General features: G+C 29.4%; 1 protein-coding gene across 1 annotated transcript in view; it reads right to left on the bottom strand.

Annotated features, from left to right (window-relative positions):
• Slh (sec1 family domain containing Slh) overlaps positions 1 to 21212 on the bottom strand; it is a 27881-nt gene extending 6669 nt beyond the window's left edge. The window contains exons 1-20 of the mRNA XM_016050642.4: positions 21013 to 21212; positions 20734 to 20804; positions 19793 to 19881; positions 19605 to 19695; positions 16800 to 16922; positions 16636 to 16723; positions 16068 to 16157; positions 14947 to 15002; positions 14746 to 14828; positions 13528 to 13627; positions 9988 to 10121; positions 8606 to 8696; positions 6968 to 7047; positions 6656 to 6737; positions 6505 to 6564; positions 5600 to 5636; positions 5196 to 5263; positions 5033 to 5112; positions 1207 to 1269; positions 437 to 512 (exon numbers count right to left, since the gene is read on the bottom strand). Of these exons, the coding sequence (XP_015906128.1) occupies positions 437 to 512; positions 1207 to 1269; positions 5033 to 5112; positions 5196 to 5263; positions 5600 to 5636; positions 6505 to 6564; positions 6656 to 6737; positions 6968 to 7047; positions 8606 to 8696; positions 9988 to 10121; positions 13528 to 13627; positions 14746 to 14828; positions 14947 to 15002; positions 16068 to 16157; positions 16636 to 16723; positions 16800 to 16922; positions 19605 to 19695; positions 19793 to 19881; positions 20734 to 20804; positions 21013 to 21043 (1593 nt within the window). The 5' untranslated portion in view covers positions 21044 to 21212. The remainder of the gene's footprint in view (positions 1 to 436; positions 513 to 1206; positions 1270 to 5032; positions 5113 to 5195; positions 5264 to 5599; positions 5637 to 6504; positions 6565 to 6655; positions 6738 to 6967; positions 7048 to 8605; positions 8697 to 9987; positions 10122 to 13527; positions 13628 to 14745; positions 14829 to 14946; positions 15003 to 16067; positions 16158 to 16635; positions 16724 to 16799; positions 16923 to 19604; positions 19696 to 19792; positions 19882 to 20733; positions 20805 to 21012) is intronic.
• Between the last annotated feature and the right edge of the window lie 153 nt (positions 21213 to 21365).

Here is a 21365-nt window from a genome sequence, read left to right as displayed (position 1 = left end):
TTGACATTAAGATAAAAACAAATTCCTTAAAATATCTCTTAAAGCTATTATTTTATTATATTTAAAAGTATTATTTATGGTTAATGTTAAGTAAATATTACAACAAAACACATCTCTAGATGCCCCAAGATACCAAAATATGCTACCTAAAATTATAACAGTACAATGTACTTAGCACTAGACATACAGATTAACAGATTATAGCTTACAATTTAAAAAGAAAAATATACATTTTTGAGCAATATTTCATTATAATGCTTTACTATTTGAGGTCTACATGCTCTAAGATATCAAGATATGCTATCTAAAATTATAATGGTGCAATGCTCTTTGCACTGCATATACCCATTATTTGAATAAAAAAAACTATTTTTTTAAAAATAGTATATAAAAAATTTATTAAAAGTATTGATCTATTTCAAAATTATATACTTACATGTTTTTTAACAACTAAGTTTTTTACACCTTCCATTACAAATTGTGAACCATGCGACATTAACTTAGAAAACATGCTGTAAAAATGAAGATAAAATGTATAAATATATATATTTTATTGATTTATTATACATATATACATATAATTATTATATTGATATATTTCGCTTTGGCTATATTAATACAATGTTAGAAAGCACTTTTTTTGGGACATAATCATGTGAGTTGATGATGCAATTATATATTATTTTTCCTTATTTTGTTTTCCGGCTTGTTTGATTTTTCAATTTTTAAATATTCTTTTTAATTTTTGAATATTTTTTAAAAATTTTATATATACATATATATATTATAATTAAAAATTTTATGTATGATGCTATAATTTAGATAAGTAAAGCTTTTAATATTTAGAAACATTAAACTAATAACTAAAGCTGTTCTTAAATAGGTAATTGATTATTTGAAATACTAATCAGAACACAATTAAAAATATATATAAAAAGAGGAATTATGAAATGTAATCAAGTTAAATAAGCTTTTGTTACAAAAGAGCTCCCCTTGCCTCAGATAAAAATGACCTTATAAGAAGTAACGATTTTTAAAATTTGACCATATATCCGATAATCTGTAACAAAAAATTCCTATTCAGTGAGCCGGGACTTTGGAAAAGTGACCTTATATGCGGATGACCTTATATAGAGGTCTGACTGTACACACATATATTATATATATTACTTGATGGAGAGCATAGTATTTGAGGTAGATACATACCTAACTGTTTTTGTTCCACCACTATACTGACTAGTTGAATTTGAAGAAAGCTTGCTGTAAGTTCTATAAAAGAAATGACACAATTTTTTTACATAATTAAATGTTTATATATTAAAAATTTTATATAAAAAAATTTTAATGTATTTAGCTATAATCCTTATCAACCATATTAAGTCAAAATAAGCAATTATACCATCATATGAGATTATGTTGTAATTTATGCTAGCATTTGCAATAAGCTGAGGTGGCCTCAAAAATTTGCCCTTTTGCGACTCTTCACTGCACTGTACAGCATTGTAGTAATATAAGTTTTCAATGATTAAGAACCAGTTTTTTTAAGAATAAATAGTTGCATTGATGATTTTGTTGGAATTTTCAAGACATGGAAGGCTACAACATTGACACTTATTTCGTGATGTACTGCTTCCACACTAACTGTTAAGAAATAAATATTTAAGGGTCACTCATAGCACTAATGTCATTCAGAATTCATTAAAATAAGTAGTTTTTTTCTTGGATTTCGACTGTTAAAATCTACTTCTGCCAACAGTGAAAAAATATAAACTTTAAGAATATGTGCTGAAAATTAATATGTAACACTTAGGAGCAAAAGCAAAGTATGTGTTATGTATTTGTGGTATAGCCTTAAAATTTCAAAAATATGAAATTTTACACATGATTCAATGTTATTGAATGCCTTGTAACGTAACAGTGTGTGACAACTGAGCTAAAAGCATCAATTCCTCGAGAGGTTATGCTAAAATGATGTTGATGTTGCTTGAGAGACATACACGAGAAGTGATGTTCTTTTTGTGTAGTTGAGAAAGAGAGTGTTTTCTGCGAAGAGATATTTTTTTGGGGTAATATTTATTGATTTTTCGTGCGAATGTTTAAATAAATTGTTTGGTACAACTCACGTCTTATTTCTGGTTGTTGTGACACAACAGAATTTTACTGGTGGCAGCGGCGGGATATAGTAAGAGTAGTTGATTTAACGTAGTCAGTGATTGTATATTTAGTTTTTTATCAGTTGTAAATTATGGCTTTTCTTAATAAAACAAAAAAAGTGGATTTGATAGAATTGGCCGACGAATTAGGTGAATCTGTTCCACTTCAAGCAAATGTTTGTGAAATTAAAAAAATAATTCAAACTAGTAAACATTATGAGGTTGAGGATGTAAAGATGTGTTTGACTCGTATAACGGAGGAGAGAATTAGGCGAGAAGAACTTGAAAAACAAGAACGGCGAGAAGAACTGGAAAGACAAGAACGGCGAGAAGAACTTGAAAGAGAAAGACAAGAACGGCGAGAAGAACTTGAACGGCAACATCAATTGGAATTGCGTAAACTCGAATTAGAAGCAAATTCTCAAATTCAGCACCAAAACAGACCGGTATCAGGTGAAACAAATCATAAAATACAGATTTTACAAATAACACCAAAATTTAATGAAGGTAAAGATGAAATGTCGTTGTATCTGATAAATTTTGAACGTCGAGCAGAAATTGCACAAATTCCTAAAGATGAATGGGTGCCTTACCTATTGAGCGTAGTACCACCCGACATTTCAAATATGTTGGCGAGAGAGTCTCCTAATGATGCCAATAACTACGACTTTGTAAAAGAATTGATTCTTAAACAATATAAGCTTAATGCAGAGGAACTCAAACAAAATTTTTATCGACATTTTAAATCACCTGAAAAATCTTGGCGAAATTTTGCACAAGAATTAAATTGCTATTTTAGCGAATGGGTTTCTGAAGCAAAAATTACCACTTTCGATGATCTTAAGAGTTTGATGGTTACCGAGCAAATGAAACGTCATGTACCTAATGACATAAGAGATCATTTTCTTGAAGATTGGATGGAATTGAATTCTTATTCCAAATTAGCCGGAAAATTGGACGACTATGAAAGTTTAAAAAACAGTTTCAAGGAAAAGTCTGTGTCTTATAATCGAAGTAACCAAAATGATTCTTGGCGATCTCTGAACCAAAGTGATACCAGAACTAAAGAAAAGTTGACTTGGCAGAAAAATAATGTTAAAGAAAATGTTCGCGAAAGAGAATTTGAAAGAAGAACACAGCTTAGATGCTATGAATGCGGATCTTATGATCATTTACGCCCTCAATGTCCCAAGGCGAAAACAAATTCAGAAACTGTGGCTTCGCTTCACGTTTCGGAATCAAGGTTTCCTGATATAATGACACCATATACGAGCATTGGCGTGGTAAATGGCGTTGGCATTTCAATACTACGAGACACTGGCGCAACCGTGGATTTAATTCCTAGGAGATTTGTAAAACCTGAAATGTACACGGGTGAATTTGTTTGGATAAAAACTCCAATACAGGAAGAATCATTTTGTTTCCCATTAGCCGTGGTTGAATTAAACTGTAAGTTAGGAAAAGTGGTTACTAAGGCAGCTGTATTAGGTGATTCTCGTGATCAAGGGTATTATTTATTGGGTAACAAAACGGCTGCTCTTATGGAAAATTCGTTTGAAGTCCCAATGATAAGTGCTGTAATGACTCGAAAACAAGAAAAAATGAATGAAAGGAGGGAAGTAGAAAATAAAGATAATGTACAGCTCGGTATAGTCGATTCCAATGAACACATCGTTACTTCTGAGCAAACGGTGAAAAGCGATGACTTACTCACTGAAAAGATTCGTGACTCCAGTTTTACTGTTTATTTTCCTGTTTATTTTCCTTTACTGTTTTATTTTCCTATATACCGATAAACAAAACAGTTTTATGGCAACCTATATAGATCAGTTTTGACAAAATTTTATGTATGTTTTTTTGCCATTTCCTACTTTTGCAAAGAAAACTCTGTGGAAGGGAGGAGTTAGACTGTAACGTAACAGTGTGTGACAACTGAGCTAAAAGCATCAATTCCTCGAGAGGTTATGCTAAAATGATGTTGATGTTGCTTGAGAGACATACACGAGAAGTGATGTTCTTTTTGTGTAGTTGAGAAAGAGAGTGTTTTCTGCGAAGAGATATTTTTTTGGGGTAATATTTATTGATTTTTCGTGTGAATGTTTAAATAAATTGTTTGGTACAACTCACGTCTTATTTCTGGTTGTTGTGACACAACAGCCTTAACAAAGTACAATATTTGTTGGTAAAGGCTTTAGGTATCGTAGAAACAATGTCAACTGATTCAGCTTTTAATAAATGTGGCGCTTAACCTAGAAAGAACCTGGAAAATGTTTTAAAAGTTGTGATTTAGGCTCAATGTGAATGTTTTCTTCCAGACTCACAGTGGGATTTACTCGCCATCTAGTATTTGTTCAAAGGGGTAAAAAAAAAAATTTAAAAATCACTAATTTATCTCTACACTAGTAACAGAAGTGCAAGTTTCAAAACATAATTTTGGAGCATCTTTGGAGCAACAAAAATGCAATTTTGGAGCAGCGAAACAAAGATTTGGATCACATTAATAAAAAAGAATTAAGACAAGAATTTAATAACAAGATGCAACTTTTGTTGCATTTTTACACCAAATTAAATAAAACTAAACTCAAATCAGTAGAACTAATAGTTCAAAGGTACTAAAACTGCTCACAAATAAAAACTACGGCTTCGTACTTAAATCTATATATATCACTTGTTTTCTTTTATTGTTCAAACCTCAGAAAGCTTTAAATCTTATTGCTAAGTTTGAAAATTTGCATGAACTGAACGACTCTAAAATTACAAAATTATCCCCCGAGTATTTCTTTAGAAATTTTTAAAAAAATGTCAAAAACTAAAAGTATCATTTCTATTATTATAATGCAGTGTATATCTAATATATTATTCTAAACACAGATACTCACTTCCACCTCCTCATGTACTGAACAGTTTCAACTTCACAGCCAGCATCTTTTAATGCTGTTATATATTGGTCCACTTCAGCCTGCAAATAATTTTGTATCCATAGTATAAAGATGCTTGCATTCTTTTAAAGTTTAGTAAAAATGTGTATAAAATATAACTCACCTCTGTCATAGGAGGGCCACATATGAAACTGATCAAAAAGAGCCTTAGTTTATCACTTGGCAATCCAGCTAAAGAAATTTTAGAAACATAAATACACAGATATGAAGAGGGATAGTTTGGTGGCTGTTCCATAGCAACAGACAAAGTGGCTGTCTGTTGCTATAGAAAAGAGCACTTTCAAAGAGAGAAGCTTCTCTATCCCCAGATTTCCTTTCTCAATTGACACCAAAACAGTCTTATATATTGACCCAACAACCCTACTCGAAATAGTTAAATATCATAACTGCAACTGCTCCAGACAAATGGTGAGGGTAGTTCTTTCCATAGACAGAATATACATTATTTTAAGATTTATATAAAATTAATTTACAGCACACAGTAACATGAAATTCATTTATAATTACCTTCTGGATCTGTAATCATGTCCATCAATGATTTTTCCTGTAAAGAAATTTCATTATTTACTGAACAATTATTTGAATTACAATTTACGAATTTAAAAAACACAAAAGGAAACTGAAAATTGAGATAATGTAAGGAAAATTAAAAGAAAGAAGCTTTCTCAAATTTTAAGAAATAAAACGAAAACATTTTCGCTACGGCCCTCTGTAAACTAGGAAATTAAGGCTTCTCAAATTCATGACCAGCAACATAATGGCAGCAAATGGTTAGTATTGAGGACCAATCGCCTTTACTTTCCAGACAAGCTGGTGCCCATTGATCTAAAGATGGGCGGACATCAAGCTGCCGCAAGGGATCGAATGAAAGAACTTCACAACGGCATCTCAGTGGCTTTACCACCAAGCCATAATGGCTCATGTTGAAGGATAAAAAATCTTTATATAGATTATAAATAATGACTATAAGTACAAATTTTTATACTTTATTATAATTTTAGTACCTTTTCGTAAGTTTTATTTAAAAATACCAGCAAATTATATGGGAAACATTATCTAGAACTTAATAGGTCTGAAATGAATTTGATAAATTTCAATGCATAGATTGAGACCTCACTCTGAAATTCCAACACAATACAATGCATAATTGATACTGTTTAAGTAAAAGAAAAAAATAAGAGTACACATTCCTCAAAGGCATTATAAAAGAGTCAAGGCTTCATAAAAAATTGAACTACAGTATTATTCAAGCAATCACATTTTAAAATATGGATAAAAACCCGACTAACTATAATAGTAAAATTATAATCATTACTTTGTAACCCAAGCAACAACAAAAAACTATTAGCATAGTGACATGGAAAAAAACAAATCAAGGCATTATAATTGATCAAAAAAAATCAGATACTTACTAACATAGCTTTGCCCAAAATTTTTTCTTCAATTTCAAAATAAACATCTAATTTTCGACTCTAGAGTAAAGATATTAGAAGCATGTATTTAATATAAACTTAATATGTATTTTACACAATATAATTATTTCAATTATAGAAAAAAAATCACCTTAATATGATCTAATATAGCTGTGGCAACAGTCATATGCATATCAATTAATCTCTTTTTTTCAAGGAGCTCTGGTAAGGAACTAAAATTTAATTCAACACAAATTAAAACCAACACAAATACTCCTGCATAACAATAAAATATTTTTTGCTAATAAAAAACGTATATGGTAACAATGTGGTTTTTATTAGGCACCAATCGCCCCTACTTTACAAGCTGGTGCCCAAGCCATGTTTTCTCGTTTTTAGATAAAACTTAATTACATACAGATTACAAGAAGAAAAAAAAACTGATAAAATTATTTAAATTTACCTTACTGCAGATGTTAACTTAGCAGTATTATCTGACATAGACCCAATCACTTCATCTGCTCCATTACTCATTTCTAAACCCTACAATAAAATTTTAATTTTTTGATAAAACTTTATTTGTCTGCAAAGAGCTGAAAATAAATATTAGCTACATTATAGTGCATAAAAAGTGACAAAAAAAGCAATAAAAAAGCATAAAAAGGTGACTCTATAAAACTAAATTTTAAAATCAATGATCTTAGAAATAAAGAAAAATAAGTTGTGAACTGAAAAGCAAAATTAATGGATACATTTGATTAAAAGAAACAAAAATTTGTCACATTTTTTACTCCTATTACTGTTAGGATTAATTTTGGGATAAGGTACTACTTGAATTCAGCTATGCACTAAAATGCAAATAGAGGAATAGTACAAGTAATTTAGGAAGAGTGCAAAAAATCTTATACCATTATTGATGCCAACAATGTTTAATTTTGGTAATAAGTTCTAATTAAAATAAAAAATAATGAATGTACTAAAAATCAAAATTAATGGGGAAAAGGTACTTATTCATTTAAGGGAATCATAAGATATTGCCATACTATTATTGACACCGGTGATACTTAATTAGTTTTTGTAATAGTTACTAGCTGAAGTGAAAAATAAACTATGTAATAAAAAGCAAAATTAATTAACAGAGAAATGGTATCAATTCATGTAAGAGATTTATAAAAAATGACTTAACAATTATTGATGCCAATTATGCTTAAAGAATTTTAATAATAGGTATTAATCTAAATAAAAAATAAGTTACGAACTAAAAAGCAAAATTAATGGAGGAATTGTACTAATTCTTAAAAAGAAACATAAAAAAATTGCCAGACTATTATCAACACCAATGATGCTTAATTAGTTTTGGTAATAGGAGCTACCAGTATTATGGTAATTGCTGTAGTTTTTATTTGTTTCAAGTACACTAATACAGGAAAAATGCATTATTATATTAGTTTATTTGGTACCTTTTAAAACTACATCAATACTGTACAGTTTTAGTATAAATACAGTGGGAAGAGGTTTTATACAATCTCTAAAAGGATATGTACCCGAGAAAATTGCTCGATTGTGATAAATTCACGAATTAAATACAGATAATCATTATTCTCATGAAATAAACTCTAAAATTATATTTTGCTTTATCTAAGAATATAAAAACACCAGGAAGAACAAAACATTGTGATAAATTTAAAAAAATTGGAGCTATTTTAGCTTTATAAGTTATTTTGGTAAATATCTTTCACAGCACATCACATCCTATACGAATGTGAAGCCCTCGCCCTTACGCGCCTCACTACCTTAGGCAATCCATATCCTAAAGAGCTTCACCTTAATTCCATTAAGGGACTGTCAGACTATAATAAAGTAGGCGACCCGAGACAATGGAACTAGGAAAAATTGGGCTTGGAGTATGGTACAAAATGCAACATGTGCAGAGGTGCCACATATCTGACAAGCTCAAGCAAGAAGAAGAAGAAGAAGAAATATCTTTCAGCTTCATACATGATTCTAAGTGTTATTCAGTACTGATTATTTTCTTTTCTTTGCACACCGAACAAAGAGCGGGTATTCAGTCACTTATATAAAAAATTGTAGACATACATACCATAGCAGCTTTCAGTCGCTTAACTTCTTCTTCAGATGATCTGTAGGAATCTAACTCCCCCTGAACAGCTTCGGCAACAATCGGAAAAGGGCTTCACAAAAACAATTGGAAGAAGATTAATAGCTTATAGTTATTTTAAGAAAAACAACAACAAAAATTCAAGGTATTAAAAATTTACTCATTTTTTGGCAATAAATTGGGAAAAAGAGAAAGATTTGGAAAAAATATAGGATATTCTTCATAAATGCAAGATGCTTTTTTATCCTTAAAAAAAAAAGACTAATAGTATGAATGACAGTTTCTGGCCCTTCTGCAAGCAACAACATACAGTATTTGCTTTTTTTAAATTATTGTGTTCTCCCTAAGCATTTTTTGAAGGGCAGCCCACCCTACTTGCTCTTTGATCCCAATAAATGTACCTTCCTTTTAAATGCAAGTGCCTTTTTATTCATATTCCATTTTTAAAAAAATTAATTCACTGTTAAGATAATACACTGGCAAAATTATCTGTTAATTGGTTTAATTCTAAATACTGTTACAAATGTTTACTTTGTTAGGATTATTCTTAAATGGTTACATTTTACAAGTACTTTTTTAGGGGGGGATAATAAATTTTAATTTTTGAACCCAATCCAGAAGACAAGGGAACTCCTGGGTCAAGTATTGGGAGAAATTTGCCTTTGTGAATTACTTTTTGATGGAACTAGACCACATTTATCTTGCATGGAGAGGTAAACCACGAAAACCTCTCACGATTAGTCTGACAGCAAGGGGTTTCTAATCTTTGATCCATCTATCACAGAGGATATTTTATGTCAGCACTGTGGTCAGAGCGAGCTGGGGCAGAATTCATATTGACCACGAATCGCTGGGAATCAAACCAGTTCACCTCGTAGGAAGGCGAAAGCTATCCCCTAAGTCACCACGGATCACCATTAATTAAATAATTTAAAAACAAATAAAAAAAACTTGATAGCCATATTTATTATGTTAAATGCTAGTTAGGTTGAAAAAGAAAATTTTAGCCCATATTTATTGCAATTCTGCTACCACTTAAATTATTATACAAAGCTTTACTAACATTGGAATACTTGCAGGTATGCTTTACTACCTAAAAAAAGGTAACTGCATCAAGATAATTTAATGATGTTTTTCTTTTAAAAAAATTCTGGATAACTTCAGGATGTTGGCTTTTAAAAATTGGATCTAGTTTCTAGATATTTCGAGTTTTTCTAGTGCTTTCGCATAGAAACATTCAAAGTACTGCTGTACTAAGTTGAATAAATCAACTTACAATCTCAGTTTGTCATCTTTTAGTAAGATAATTTTTTTTATATTATTTGAACTTAATTTGTTTTATTATATGAGATATTGATTTTTACCTTCCTTTATACTGCATCCAAAATTTATCTGTTGGATTTAAATCAAAAGTTTTTGTTCTTTTTCTGGGCTTTGCACCAACATGCCCTGCTTTTTCTGTCACTTCTTCAATGGATACTCGATTTAATTGGAGATCCTGTACAAAAAGGAACATAATTTTAATTAAGACCATGCGTTCAGAATATGTCCAATCACACAAACAAGGATCGGGAACTACTCTGAAAATCTTTGGTCTAATTTTAAAAATAAAAATAAAAAGACTAAAAAAAATTTTATTGTAAAAAAATCTTTTGCATGACAATATTTTTCCTGTTTATTCATGCACTACGAAAAATCAAACTTTTTTTTTTTTTTTTTACTAAAAAGGAGTATTTATCAAAAAATTTTAACAAAATTTATACTTTCTTTCTAAAATTCCTTTGAAAAAGTTATTATAACTATAAAAAGAAAAGCTTTATAATTTTGCAAGGAATTTCAAACCAAACAAACTGTATTCTGGGATAATATTAGGCTCTGAGAATTTTCTGCATCCCTGATTAAGACATAAGGTTAAATACAGTATAACCGGATTATCCGTGGAATTGAGTGGCAAGCACACTGCTGCAATAAAAATCATGGATAACCCACAAAAAAGCAAGGAGGAAATATGAAAAATAATTTTAAAAGGAATTCATATGCAGATGTGCCAACCTCAGAAAATAAAAAAAGAGGAGACCCCAAAAGAGGGAAAGGGGGTGAAAGACTGGAATTAAGTGTAATGCTCATATGTTTATTACAAAAACTAAATAGTTAAAGACCATTACATTAGAAATCAGTATACATTTATTGAAAGAAGATTTATTTTTGATTGATGATTAGAGTAAATACAGAACATAATAATAAACTTTCAATTAAATCATAACAAGCACAATTAACTAGCAAATTTATTAACAGTAGCAGATTTTGCTCTTTTCAAGAAATCATCATCAAATTTTTGTTTAAAACAGGGTTCTGAATATTTTGGTTTGACAGTCATTAGGTTCTCCAAATTTTTGGCAGTCATAGAGGATCTAAACTGGGTGTGTGCTTTTGTAACCAAACTAAATATGCGCTCGCACTCAGAATTGATGTGTGGTATTGCTAGTATTGACAACATGAATTTAGATAACAAATCATATTTATTTTTAAACATGGCACACAATTTATCCCATTTAGAATCAATTCTTTGCTCTGACTCAAGAGAACCAAGAAAATCTTCCAGCTGCAAAGAATTGAATTGTGACTGCAATTCATCAACTGTTGAACAATCACCTAAAGATTTCAACAGTCCTGGAAAACGATCAATAAAAAATTTGACACTAGAAAAAGATGCTTTGTCAAAGTTTTCCATATTAGCAAATTCAGCATTAATTACTACTTCATCATTAAAGGGAAATTTCTGTCTCATATAGTCACATACTTTGACAAAATATTTTCTGATGTGTGCATAGAATGATTTCTTTTCTTTATCACTCAAAGACTCAACAATTTTATTCGTAGTCTGTCCTACAACTAGATCAACATCATCTTTTTGGTTATCTCTTGAATAAAAATTTACCTCTAAAAATGATTTAGAAGATTTTACAACATTTGGTAACATAAACTTGGATAAAAGTGTTTTAAAAAGTTCATTCATCAACTGCCTCAGGATGTGAATTTTTGGAGATTTACACTGTAATGTCACATTAAAATGTTCAAACACAGGCAGTATATGCAGCAAAAAGTTTACGTATGCCTTGTTAAGGTCAGAAGATAAAAACATAAAAAGTCTTTCTACTCTGGAAAGAATATTACCTGCACTAGAATTTTGATCTAAATTTACATTATCACATACCTTCTACTTCTTAGGTGCAGGCTGAACATTATCATTCATCTTTCTTTTCCCTTTATCAACAGATTCCAATTTAGGTAAATGAGCAGATGACTTTAATTTTGGAATAGTATATTCTGGTAAGGCAACAGAAGATGAATCTTTTACTTCTTCTTTAAAAAAAGAAGTTAATGGCTCCCATTGTTGCATTAATCTAGATAAGCAACGTCCTAGTGACAACCATCTCGTAGAGACATGCTTTAGCACCTTTCTAATTTCTGTATTATGGAGTTCTTGAAACTTTTTCAGTTTCTCTTTCCTTTTAACACTTTTCTCCAAATAAAAAAATATATCAATTATATATTCTTCAATGTTCACAGGAATACAATTAGCCCCCTTTTCTGCAGCTAAGTTAACAAGATGGCATAAACAGCCTTGCACAAATAATTGTGGGATATCCTTTTTAAAAATTCCCCCTACTCCATTTTTTCCCCCAACCATAACAGGTGCATTATCAACACCTAATGCTAAGCAGTTCTCCAAAGGAATTTCACTCACTTTTAAACTATCCAAAACAAGTTTCACTATATTACAACCTGTAGCATCCCCTTCCAGAACTGGAACAGAATATAAATGTGTTCCTACAAGTTGCTTGTTTTGATCATTACAAGTAGCAACAATAGGAAATAACTTAAAATCTCCTTTGTTGCTTCCATCGGTTGAAATAGAAAACATGTTTGTTCTCAGCATTTTGGCAATATCAATCTTTTCAGACTGTGTCATTTCCCCTATTATGGCAGTAGTTTTAGTTCTGGCACAACCGTATTGTTTGGCTATTTTGCTATCAGGAAACATATTCCTTAATAGCGGACCAACGTGATCAGCCACACTTATGGGAAGATTATGTTCAATAATAAAGGATGTAAACATACATTCCGCCCGAATCACATTCATATCGTTCTGGACAAAGGAAAAGCCAAGAGTTTTGTTTTCGGCGAGAGTTTTTGTCATTCGCTGATGCTTTTCTCTCTCAATGTGCTGAGTTATATCTCCTCTGCCTTTGTGCTTTATCAAAATATCTGTCGAACATACGGTGCAAAAGGCATAATTTACTCCACTTTTAGATGAAGTAATAAATGGAAATTCATCAGAATAGGTCTTGTTGAATGATGTTGCATATTTTTTATTCTTTTTTTCAGACATTTCATTCAATATTTTCAGACAAAATCAAAACAAGTCCAGCACCACGTGAAACGTAATCGAGATCGGAGACGAAATTCAAAGCAAACAAAAAATTAATTCACTTCACTTCCCAATGTGAGAGATTGATCTTAAATCTTTGTTGAAGATACGTTCGCGCACTGAAAAGAATAACCAATCAGAAAACGATGCTTCCGAAGAGAGAGGCGGGGCATAAGCAATGACGAATTCGAAGGATTGGCTATGATTGGATGAGAGGTACGTGTCAACGCCGCGTCTACGTTTATTACAACTGCGCCGAGAATCGTCATTCTGCGAGGAAATAATAATAAAAAATAAATAAAAAGACGGAGACATCAGTGGGTTTCATTATAGCTACTCTTGGCATTTGTGCCATTTAACTTAACATTTTATAAAAATAAACATACAAATTACAAAAATAGTATCATTTACATGCAAAAGTTAAAACTTATCAATAAGTTAATATAAAAGTTAAAATTAATTCAAATATTACCAAAACATCATGTGCTAGAGCTTGATAAGTCCACGTATGATGCAAAGGAGTTGCCATATCTTGATTTCTATCTAAAATAGCCAACAATGGTCTCTGAAATCTGTAACAAAAAATAATAGAGATAAGCAAAAAAAATTAAAATGGGTTAGATTCAAGACAGAGCCGCTAAATAGAATGTGCTCCAGATTGTTGAAACTGTGCTCAGGGTGCATAGCCAAATCATTCTACAAAAAATAAGCACCATTTAAGTGCTTTTTAAGCACTCAAAAAATATTTTTAAGCACTATATACATTAGCAAAATGCAAAATAATTTACAAAGACTTTATATGATCATGATAAAATAACTAGTTTCTGGCAAAGAACTCTTTTCTTGATTATAATAGCCATTAAAAAATGCATCAAGAGATTTTTCGTTTCGATATCAGAGAGTAGAAAATGAAGCCTGAAATGGAAAATATCTTGCAAAATGCAGCAGAGTTGCACACGAGAGTGCAACAATCTCACCGATCCCTGCTCAGTAGACGCACACGCCGACTCGCAAGTATTTCATCAAACATGTAAAATAATTGGCGCTTCCATATGCTATAGACCGATGGTACGCCGAAATAGATTGTTGGATGAATTGTAAAAACGTTGAATAGAACGATGTGAAAAGCATTGTTTTGCATAATGCGTGGCGAAAAATGACATGCTAAAGAAGAAAAACTCATTTTTGAAAAATAAAAATCAAGCACTTTTTTACAAAAAACCAATGAAAAAAGCACCTTTAGGGGCTTTTAAAAAATAAAAACCAAATATAAGCACCTTTAAGCACTTTTTAAAAACACTACGCACCATGTGTGCCATATCTGTTAAGATTTCAAAAAAGATCAGCAGTTTTAAATGCGTAGAGATAACCCTTTCTTTTCATTTTACGTAAATAAATTACTTCTAAATAAAATATTTTAATAATCTTTACTTTTATTTGTCATAGTATATATTATTTAAGAGTGAGCAAACAATATTTATCATTTAAACTTTGAAATGAAAATGGTGGATCTGAATGGGAGGATTTCTACAGACTCGGTTCAATAGGAGCAGTGAAAATCATCTTTAAGATGTTTCTTGAAGGGGTTCATAACATGAAAATTGAAGCAATTAGTTACACTTACAGAGTTACCGAACTGACCCAAACTTACTGATTATACACAAAATTATAAAATAAAACAAATACTTACGAAAATGGTGTAGGCATACCATCAGGCGCAAATAAACTATTCCTGGCATCTCTTAGATTTTCTCTTATCTTTTTGTCAAGCTTCTACAAATAATAAAATAGGAAATTTAATTTTCTTAAGGCTCTGAAACATAATTTACCTTTTTTTTAAATATTTAACAAACTTTTAATATGTTACATCTATACATTTGTTAAAAATTACCTCAGCAACCATTTCAGCAGCATTTCCTCTCGGACTTCTAATAATAGGTACAGCTCCTAAAATAATCATATATTCATTTTTTTTTTAAAGAATAAAAAATCACCATGATTTTTTTTTTTTTTTTTTTTTTAATTTCACAAAATGATCTTAGTCAATTTCTCTACAAGTACCAATGCATGATATTTTCGGCTGAAGGTCAATTCCATTGTTTTTACTCGTATTTTTATCATATACTTTCAACACTTGAAAAGTACGATTTCGAAATTTAGAGATGTTCGGTTAAAAGGATACAACATGATGAAGACAAGGATAAAAGAAAGCATAAACTGCTCTTTTTATTCCATATTTAATGTTTATTTTATTCATTTGATTTATTCATAACTGTGATATTATAAATTAATCATAAAAGAAATAATGTGTTCGCAATAATTTTATGCATTAATTTCGCACAAATGGAGATTATTTGTTTACTTTTTATTTCTATTTTTTTTAAATTATTTTAAAGGGTCTTTAACTGTATCATTTGATATGTTAAAATTTTAGAAATTTAAAATTAGTAAAAAGAAACGAAATGCATTCGTGATTGCTTTGTGTAGTACAATTTAGTGCAAAACAAGATTTATTTTATTATTAAAATTTCATTTAATTATTGTAAGGATTTTTAGCTTTTTAATCATTTTATTTAATAATATTTAAGTATTTTAAATCAGATTACAATAAAGCTATGTTTTGTGATCGCGATTGTTCTCTATGGTATAATTTTGCGCTTAGTAAGATTCTTTTAATCAATTTATTATATTTTAATAACTTATTTTTATTATATTTAGGTTTTTAACTTCTTTATTTACATAAAATTCAAGTATTTCAAATTAGTATTTATTAATGTAATGCGTTTGCGATTGTGTTGCATTTGAATTGCTTGCAATTGTACAGGGCACAATTTTGCTTAAATTTAAAAGTTATGAAAATTATCAAAATACATAATTTCTGATTTTAAGTAAAATCCCATATATTAATTTAACGCATATTTAATAATTATTTCAATGATTTATTGAAGTCAAATAATGTGGAATGTCTAATCAAATAATAAAGTTTAAAATGACAATAAGCAATTAACTTACCTAATGTAACAAATACAGAAAATAAACTATCAACAATAGTATCAATTAAAAATTCCATCTCTGTATCTTTCATATCTCCTCTATTAACCGCTGAAAATATGAAAAATGTAATTTATTAATATAAATTGTAAAAATATAATAAAGTTTTTATCCAAAATAATGATAACAGCAGCATTTATAACAATTTTGGTCAAAAAATAATAAATGTGTTATTATATTTATTTAAGTTTTATACATAAAACTTAAGTGTAGTAATAACACATTAAAAAATTTAAATAATTTACTTTGCAGAAAGACACGCTTCAAAAATAAATAAGTCAATCCACAATACGAATGAAAATGTAAACAATACAATATAAAGAGCACAGTTCTTAAAACTGTGTACATAAAACTAAAGCCAAAATATTGAAAAAAAATACTGGTGTTATAATATAGAAAACTCTATTATAAATATAGAAAGCAAAGAATTGCTTGAATAAAGTGTTCAAATACTTACTAAGCGTAATGAATTATAAAAATTAAAATAACTGAATAATTATTATTATGCTACTTGATAAATGGTATTTACCAAAATAATTTAATGAAGAACGATCTTGATGCCTAAGAAAGTAAAGGTTATCTTCAACAGTGATGAAGTTCAGATACTGATCAAACACCTAGAAAAACAGTAGAATATTAACATGTAACAAGAAGCAAAGTCATGTGTCAAAGTCATAAGTCATGTGTACTAACCGAATTAACAGATGAAACACATCCAGCATTAAGAGATGCACTAGCTAAATCCTCCAATCTTTGTCGAGAAATTGGTGAAATAAAATTTAAAAAATAACTATCGTATAGCTGATTCCTAAAATCCTAAAACAAGAAACACTGACATAAAAATTACTCATAAATATAATGAAAAAAAAAGACTAAGATTCACATGCATCATAAAAGTAATAATAAGTAAGTACAATAGAGAACCATTTATCCGGTATTCAGATAACCGGGAAACCAGAAAACCGGGAAAAATTTTGATCGGTTTTCCCGCCATTTTAAACTAGAACGATTATGAAAAAAAAGTGGAAATGAACTCATCCTTGAAGTTGAGTAGAGGAAAATGTAAGGAAGGGGAGAATTTTTCCCCATTTACCCAGAGAAACATCATTTCCTCCGTGACTTTGAAGGCAGGGAAGGGAGGAATGTTTAATTTTCTCCTTTAGGCCGTCAATCAAGCTCAAGGGTGTGTTATCTGTTTAATTTACGAGGGGGGTGGAGAAAATGCATTGCATGCCCTTCAGATCAGTGAACAGAAGATGAAAGAGAAAAATATGTTTATCTATTTGACATTGATTAATAAAAATAAAATCTTTTTCCTCTGAATAAATTCAAGTGCGGTATTATTTGCAAGTTTTTATTGATGTGGAATCACATCTGCTGCAACTAAATATCGTGTTTTTATCAACAAAAAATAAATAAATAAAAGGAGAATTGTTTATTAATTTAAACATACGATTATTTTATGAAGCAGATTGCAGTTTTGCTTTTCTGATTCCACTACGTTTGATTTTTTTTTTCTTTTCACACTCAATAAATTAATTATTTTTATTCATAAGTTTTATCATTAGTTTTTTTTTTTTTAATTCCGTTGATCTTGCCTTGTTCCGGGTTTCAATATTTATGTTAGTGCCTTTTTTAACTATCGTTTCGGTTCGATAATTTTCAAGTGTTTTTATTTAGATCAATAAGTTTTCCTTTTATTTTATCGTTTCCCCCGTATAATTAGGTATGAAATATATTGCATTATTTAACCATTGGTTTTGTTTATATTAGTTAATTTAGGAATTGTAATTATTTTTAAAATATAAATACGAGAATTTCGTATTTTTTTAATCTTGTTTTTCCTGTCTAAACTTGCAAATTTTTTTATTCTTTTAAATGTTATTTTTCTCTTTAAAGTTAGGAGTACCTTTCTTTTTTCTCTTACTTTATGCATTGCACTTTTTCCTTGTAATTCGGGTTCGATAAAACATCGATTAACGACACTTTTTGGTCGATCCAGAAAACCGGGAAATTCAGACATCCGGGATAGCGATTGTCCCGAGCATCCCGGATAATTGGTTCTCTACTGTAGTAAGACTAGGACTAAATTTCTTGTTTCGGGAAGTATTACTATTAGAACTCATTCATTTAAAGATTCATATTCAGATGTATTCCTTTAGAGTACTTGATAATTTTAAGAATTAAGCACAAAATATCAGATACATGATACAGACCCACCTCTAATGTATATGATAAAAAAAAAACTACTAAGAGTGCGCTGTGAGTATAATAACAAAAACAGTGAGCTTATAATCACGGAAGTGTCAAGTTGTGTTCATTCTTCCTCTATTAAATAACTGTTTCGTTATATTTGATTTTATCCATGATTGATTTTCTGAATATTCGAAAAATCCACTGAGTACAGAGCCTTGAAGCTGATTAATGAATTACGGCTTATCAAATTGAACACACCATTTTTTTGGTGAATCAGAAAGTGAATCAGCTCATCCCTTTAAAGGATTCCAACGCTAAGCTTATGAACTGGCCTATGGGATGTATCACGAAATTTTAACCTGTAAAAGAGAAGCCAGTTAAGATCTCTCAAAGTGTTCTGGTATGAGCCATCAACAAAGTTGCTCCATTGCCGATTCGATGGCCATTCATTATTTTATATATACTGACAAGGCAAAACTTGTGCATTAATTAATTATTGCTTAATTATCTGATTGGTAAATTTCATCGAAATTTAAGTGGGGAGAATGGTGAAATCCCCTTACTAAGAGGGCTCTGTGAGAGCATAACTAAAACAGTGAGCTTACAGACACGGAAGTGTCAAGTTGTATTCATTTTTCTGTTATTTAATAATCGTTGTGTTGATGATCAATTTTCTAAATGTTTGAAAAATCCACTGAGTCTTGATGCTAATTAATGAATTACTGATTATTGAATTAAACACACCAGTGTATTAAAAAAAACTTTCACAAAACATAAAAGATATGCATATATATATATATATATATATATATATATATATATATATATATATATATATATATATATATATATATATATATATATATATATATATATATATATAATAAAAATATTTGATCAAAAAAAGGTTTTATTAGTAAAAAATTATTTTAAACTTGAAGTTTAAAGTAATTTTTTTTACTCTTTTATGCTTTTAAAGATTTTAATTGATTTAAAGCACTCAAGCATTTTGACTAAACAAAATTATACAGAATTTTTTTCTACAGAACAATATTGTTTCATTCAACAACAAGAGGGGAATTCATTAGTTGTTACAGAGTAGTTATCAGGTTATATTCAGAAAAAACAAGAACACTCAAAGAATTAAATTATCAAGAGATATTTAACATAATTTTTTCTTAATAGAAACAACAACAAAAAAGGAGTTAACTTTTTTTCTTAAATATGAATGAATGCACTTAAAAATAACATAATGAAGATCAAAACACTCAAGTTATTTAAAAACAAATAAACCATCAGTACCTGAGATATTCTAACAATGTTTTCCTCATTTGGCATAACAAAATAAATAGTAGGTACATCTGGTATAGGATCTCTGTCCGAGTGTAAAAGGCTACAAAGACACATTTCCTTAATAATATGTCAAAAATATTAAAATTGAAATTAAAAACTTTAAGGAAAGAAAATCTATACTAAGGATTAATACTTACAGATGAAGTGTGACTCCCATATCTCGTAACTCCTTCACTGACAATATAGGGGAAATTATGTCCTGTCCATACCGATCATACACCAAAATCTGAAATATATAAAAAAAAAATTCAAAAAATACAAAAAAAATATATAAAAAAAAAATTTTCAAAATAATCAGACTTTCTTAAGTTTAATTCAAAGTTAACTTTACATGGTCGCCATTCGAATCTGGAAGAAATAAAATTCCCTGTAGATATTATACTACACAATATATTAAGAGGAAACACACTATCACTGTGCTTTTGTGTGAGCTATATTGTTAAAACTATACTAAATTTAATTGCTGGAGAAACTTAAAGAAAAAAGGTACAGCTGAACATATTTAGAACAAATAATGCTAGAGTAAATTAAATAGTTTAGTATAGCTGAAATATCATCCTTAAATATGCCATAGATTTCGCTTTGAGTGGTCACCATTTTTTAAAAGACTAAAATAAGAAACAAAATTCCCTGAAATTTTCCAAGTTTGCAAAGAAAAACTAAAAATTCCCTGTATTTTCCCAGTTATTTTGGTTGATTTTTAAATTCCCTGTGTTTACCAGGTTACCCTGCTTTAAAATCCTGAATGAGATAGGCCGTAAAAAACCTATTTTCACAGTACCTATAACAAATATCCAGGTAGGTATATTAGTATATAAATAAAGCAGCATCAATAAATGACAGTAATATCTATTACTAAAACATTTTCTTTCTTTCAGATTATTATTTTTAAATTAAACATAAGTGTATCATTAGCAATCTTTAAGATTAATAAGAATACTGCTATTGATTTTGTGTTGAAAATTTAAATCCATTTAACAAATATACTTTATAATAAATTATTAAACATAATTTATGATCAAATATGTTGTTTGGAAAATTATTTCATAAGGTAAGATATTAATTCGATTCTTGATACCTTCCAAACTGGTTCAGAAACTGATGCTTTAGTGATATTAGCATTAAAATTCAGCATTCTCTTCAATGCAGCTGAAATACAAACATAATAACAGAAATTAGAGAACAGAAACATATGTTACACAAGGAAATTAAAATTTACAACAGCAAAAAAAAGAAAGATAAAGTTCTTAACGGTGGCTTTTTCAGCAGTGCATTATTGAAGTGTATTAATAAAATATTATCTATTTTATCTTACAATTAAAAATTACACAAAAAATAGCAAAATAATATAACTTACAAATCTGCTTTTCTCGCAAAACAGACGCCATAGTAATTTTAATAAAATTTCTTTACTATTAAAACTTTATAGATTAATTTAATATGAATTTATCCTGTTAACAACATTTTCTGCTATAATCTTATTATTATTATTTACGTGTCCAGAAACCGTACCGTAAAAAAAAAAAGCAAATCAGAACCTACTACTTGATTGATGCCAAAAACTAAATTGTCCTTAAACAAATTTTGGCATATCAAATAAAGATACTGTTTTTTATTCTTTCGAGGCAAAAGAATTATCCATGCATCCATGCACAGTAAATTCAAATACTCAAATCATGAAATCTTTTTATAAAATTTTCCTTTTAATTG

This window comes from Parasteatoda tepidariorum, chromosome 5 (genome assembly GCF_982258835.1).
Source record: "Parasteatoda tepidariorum strain Cologne lab strain chromosome 5, Ptep-v5.0, whole genome shotgun sequence".
Lineage (NCBI taxonomy): Eukaryota > Metazoa > Arthropoda > Arachnida > Araneae > Theridiidae > Parasteatoda > Parasteatoda tepidariorum.
Note: the sequence above shows the minus strand (reverse complement) of the source record. Positions and strands in the feature narration are given on the sequence as shown.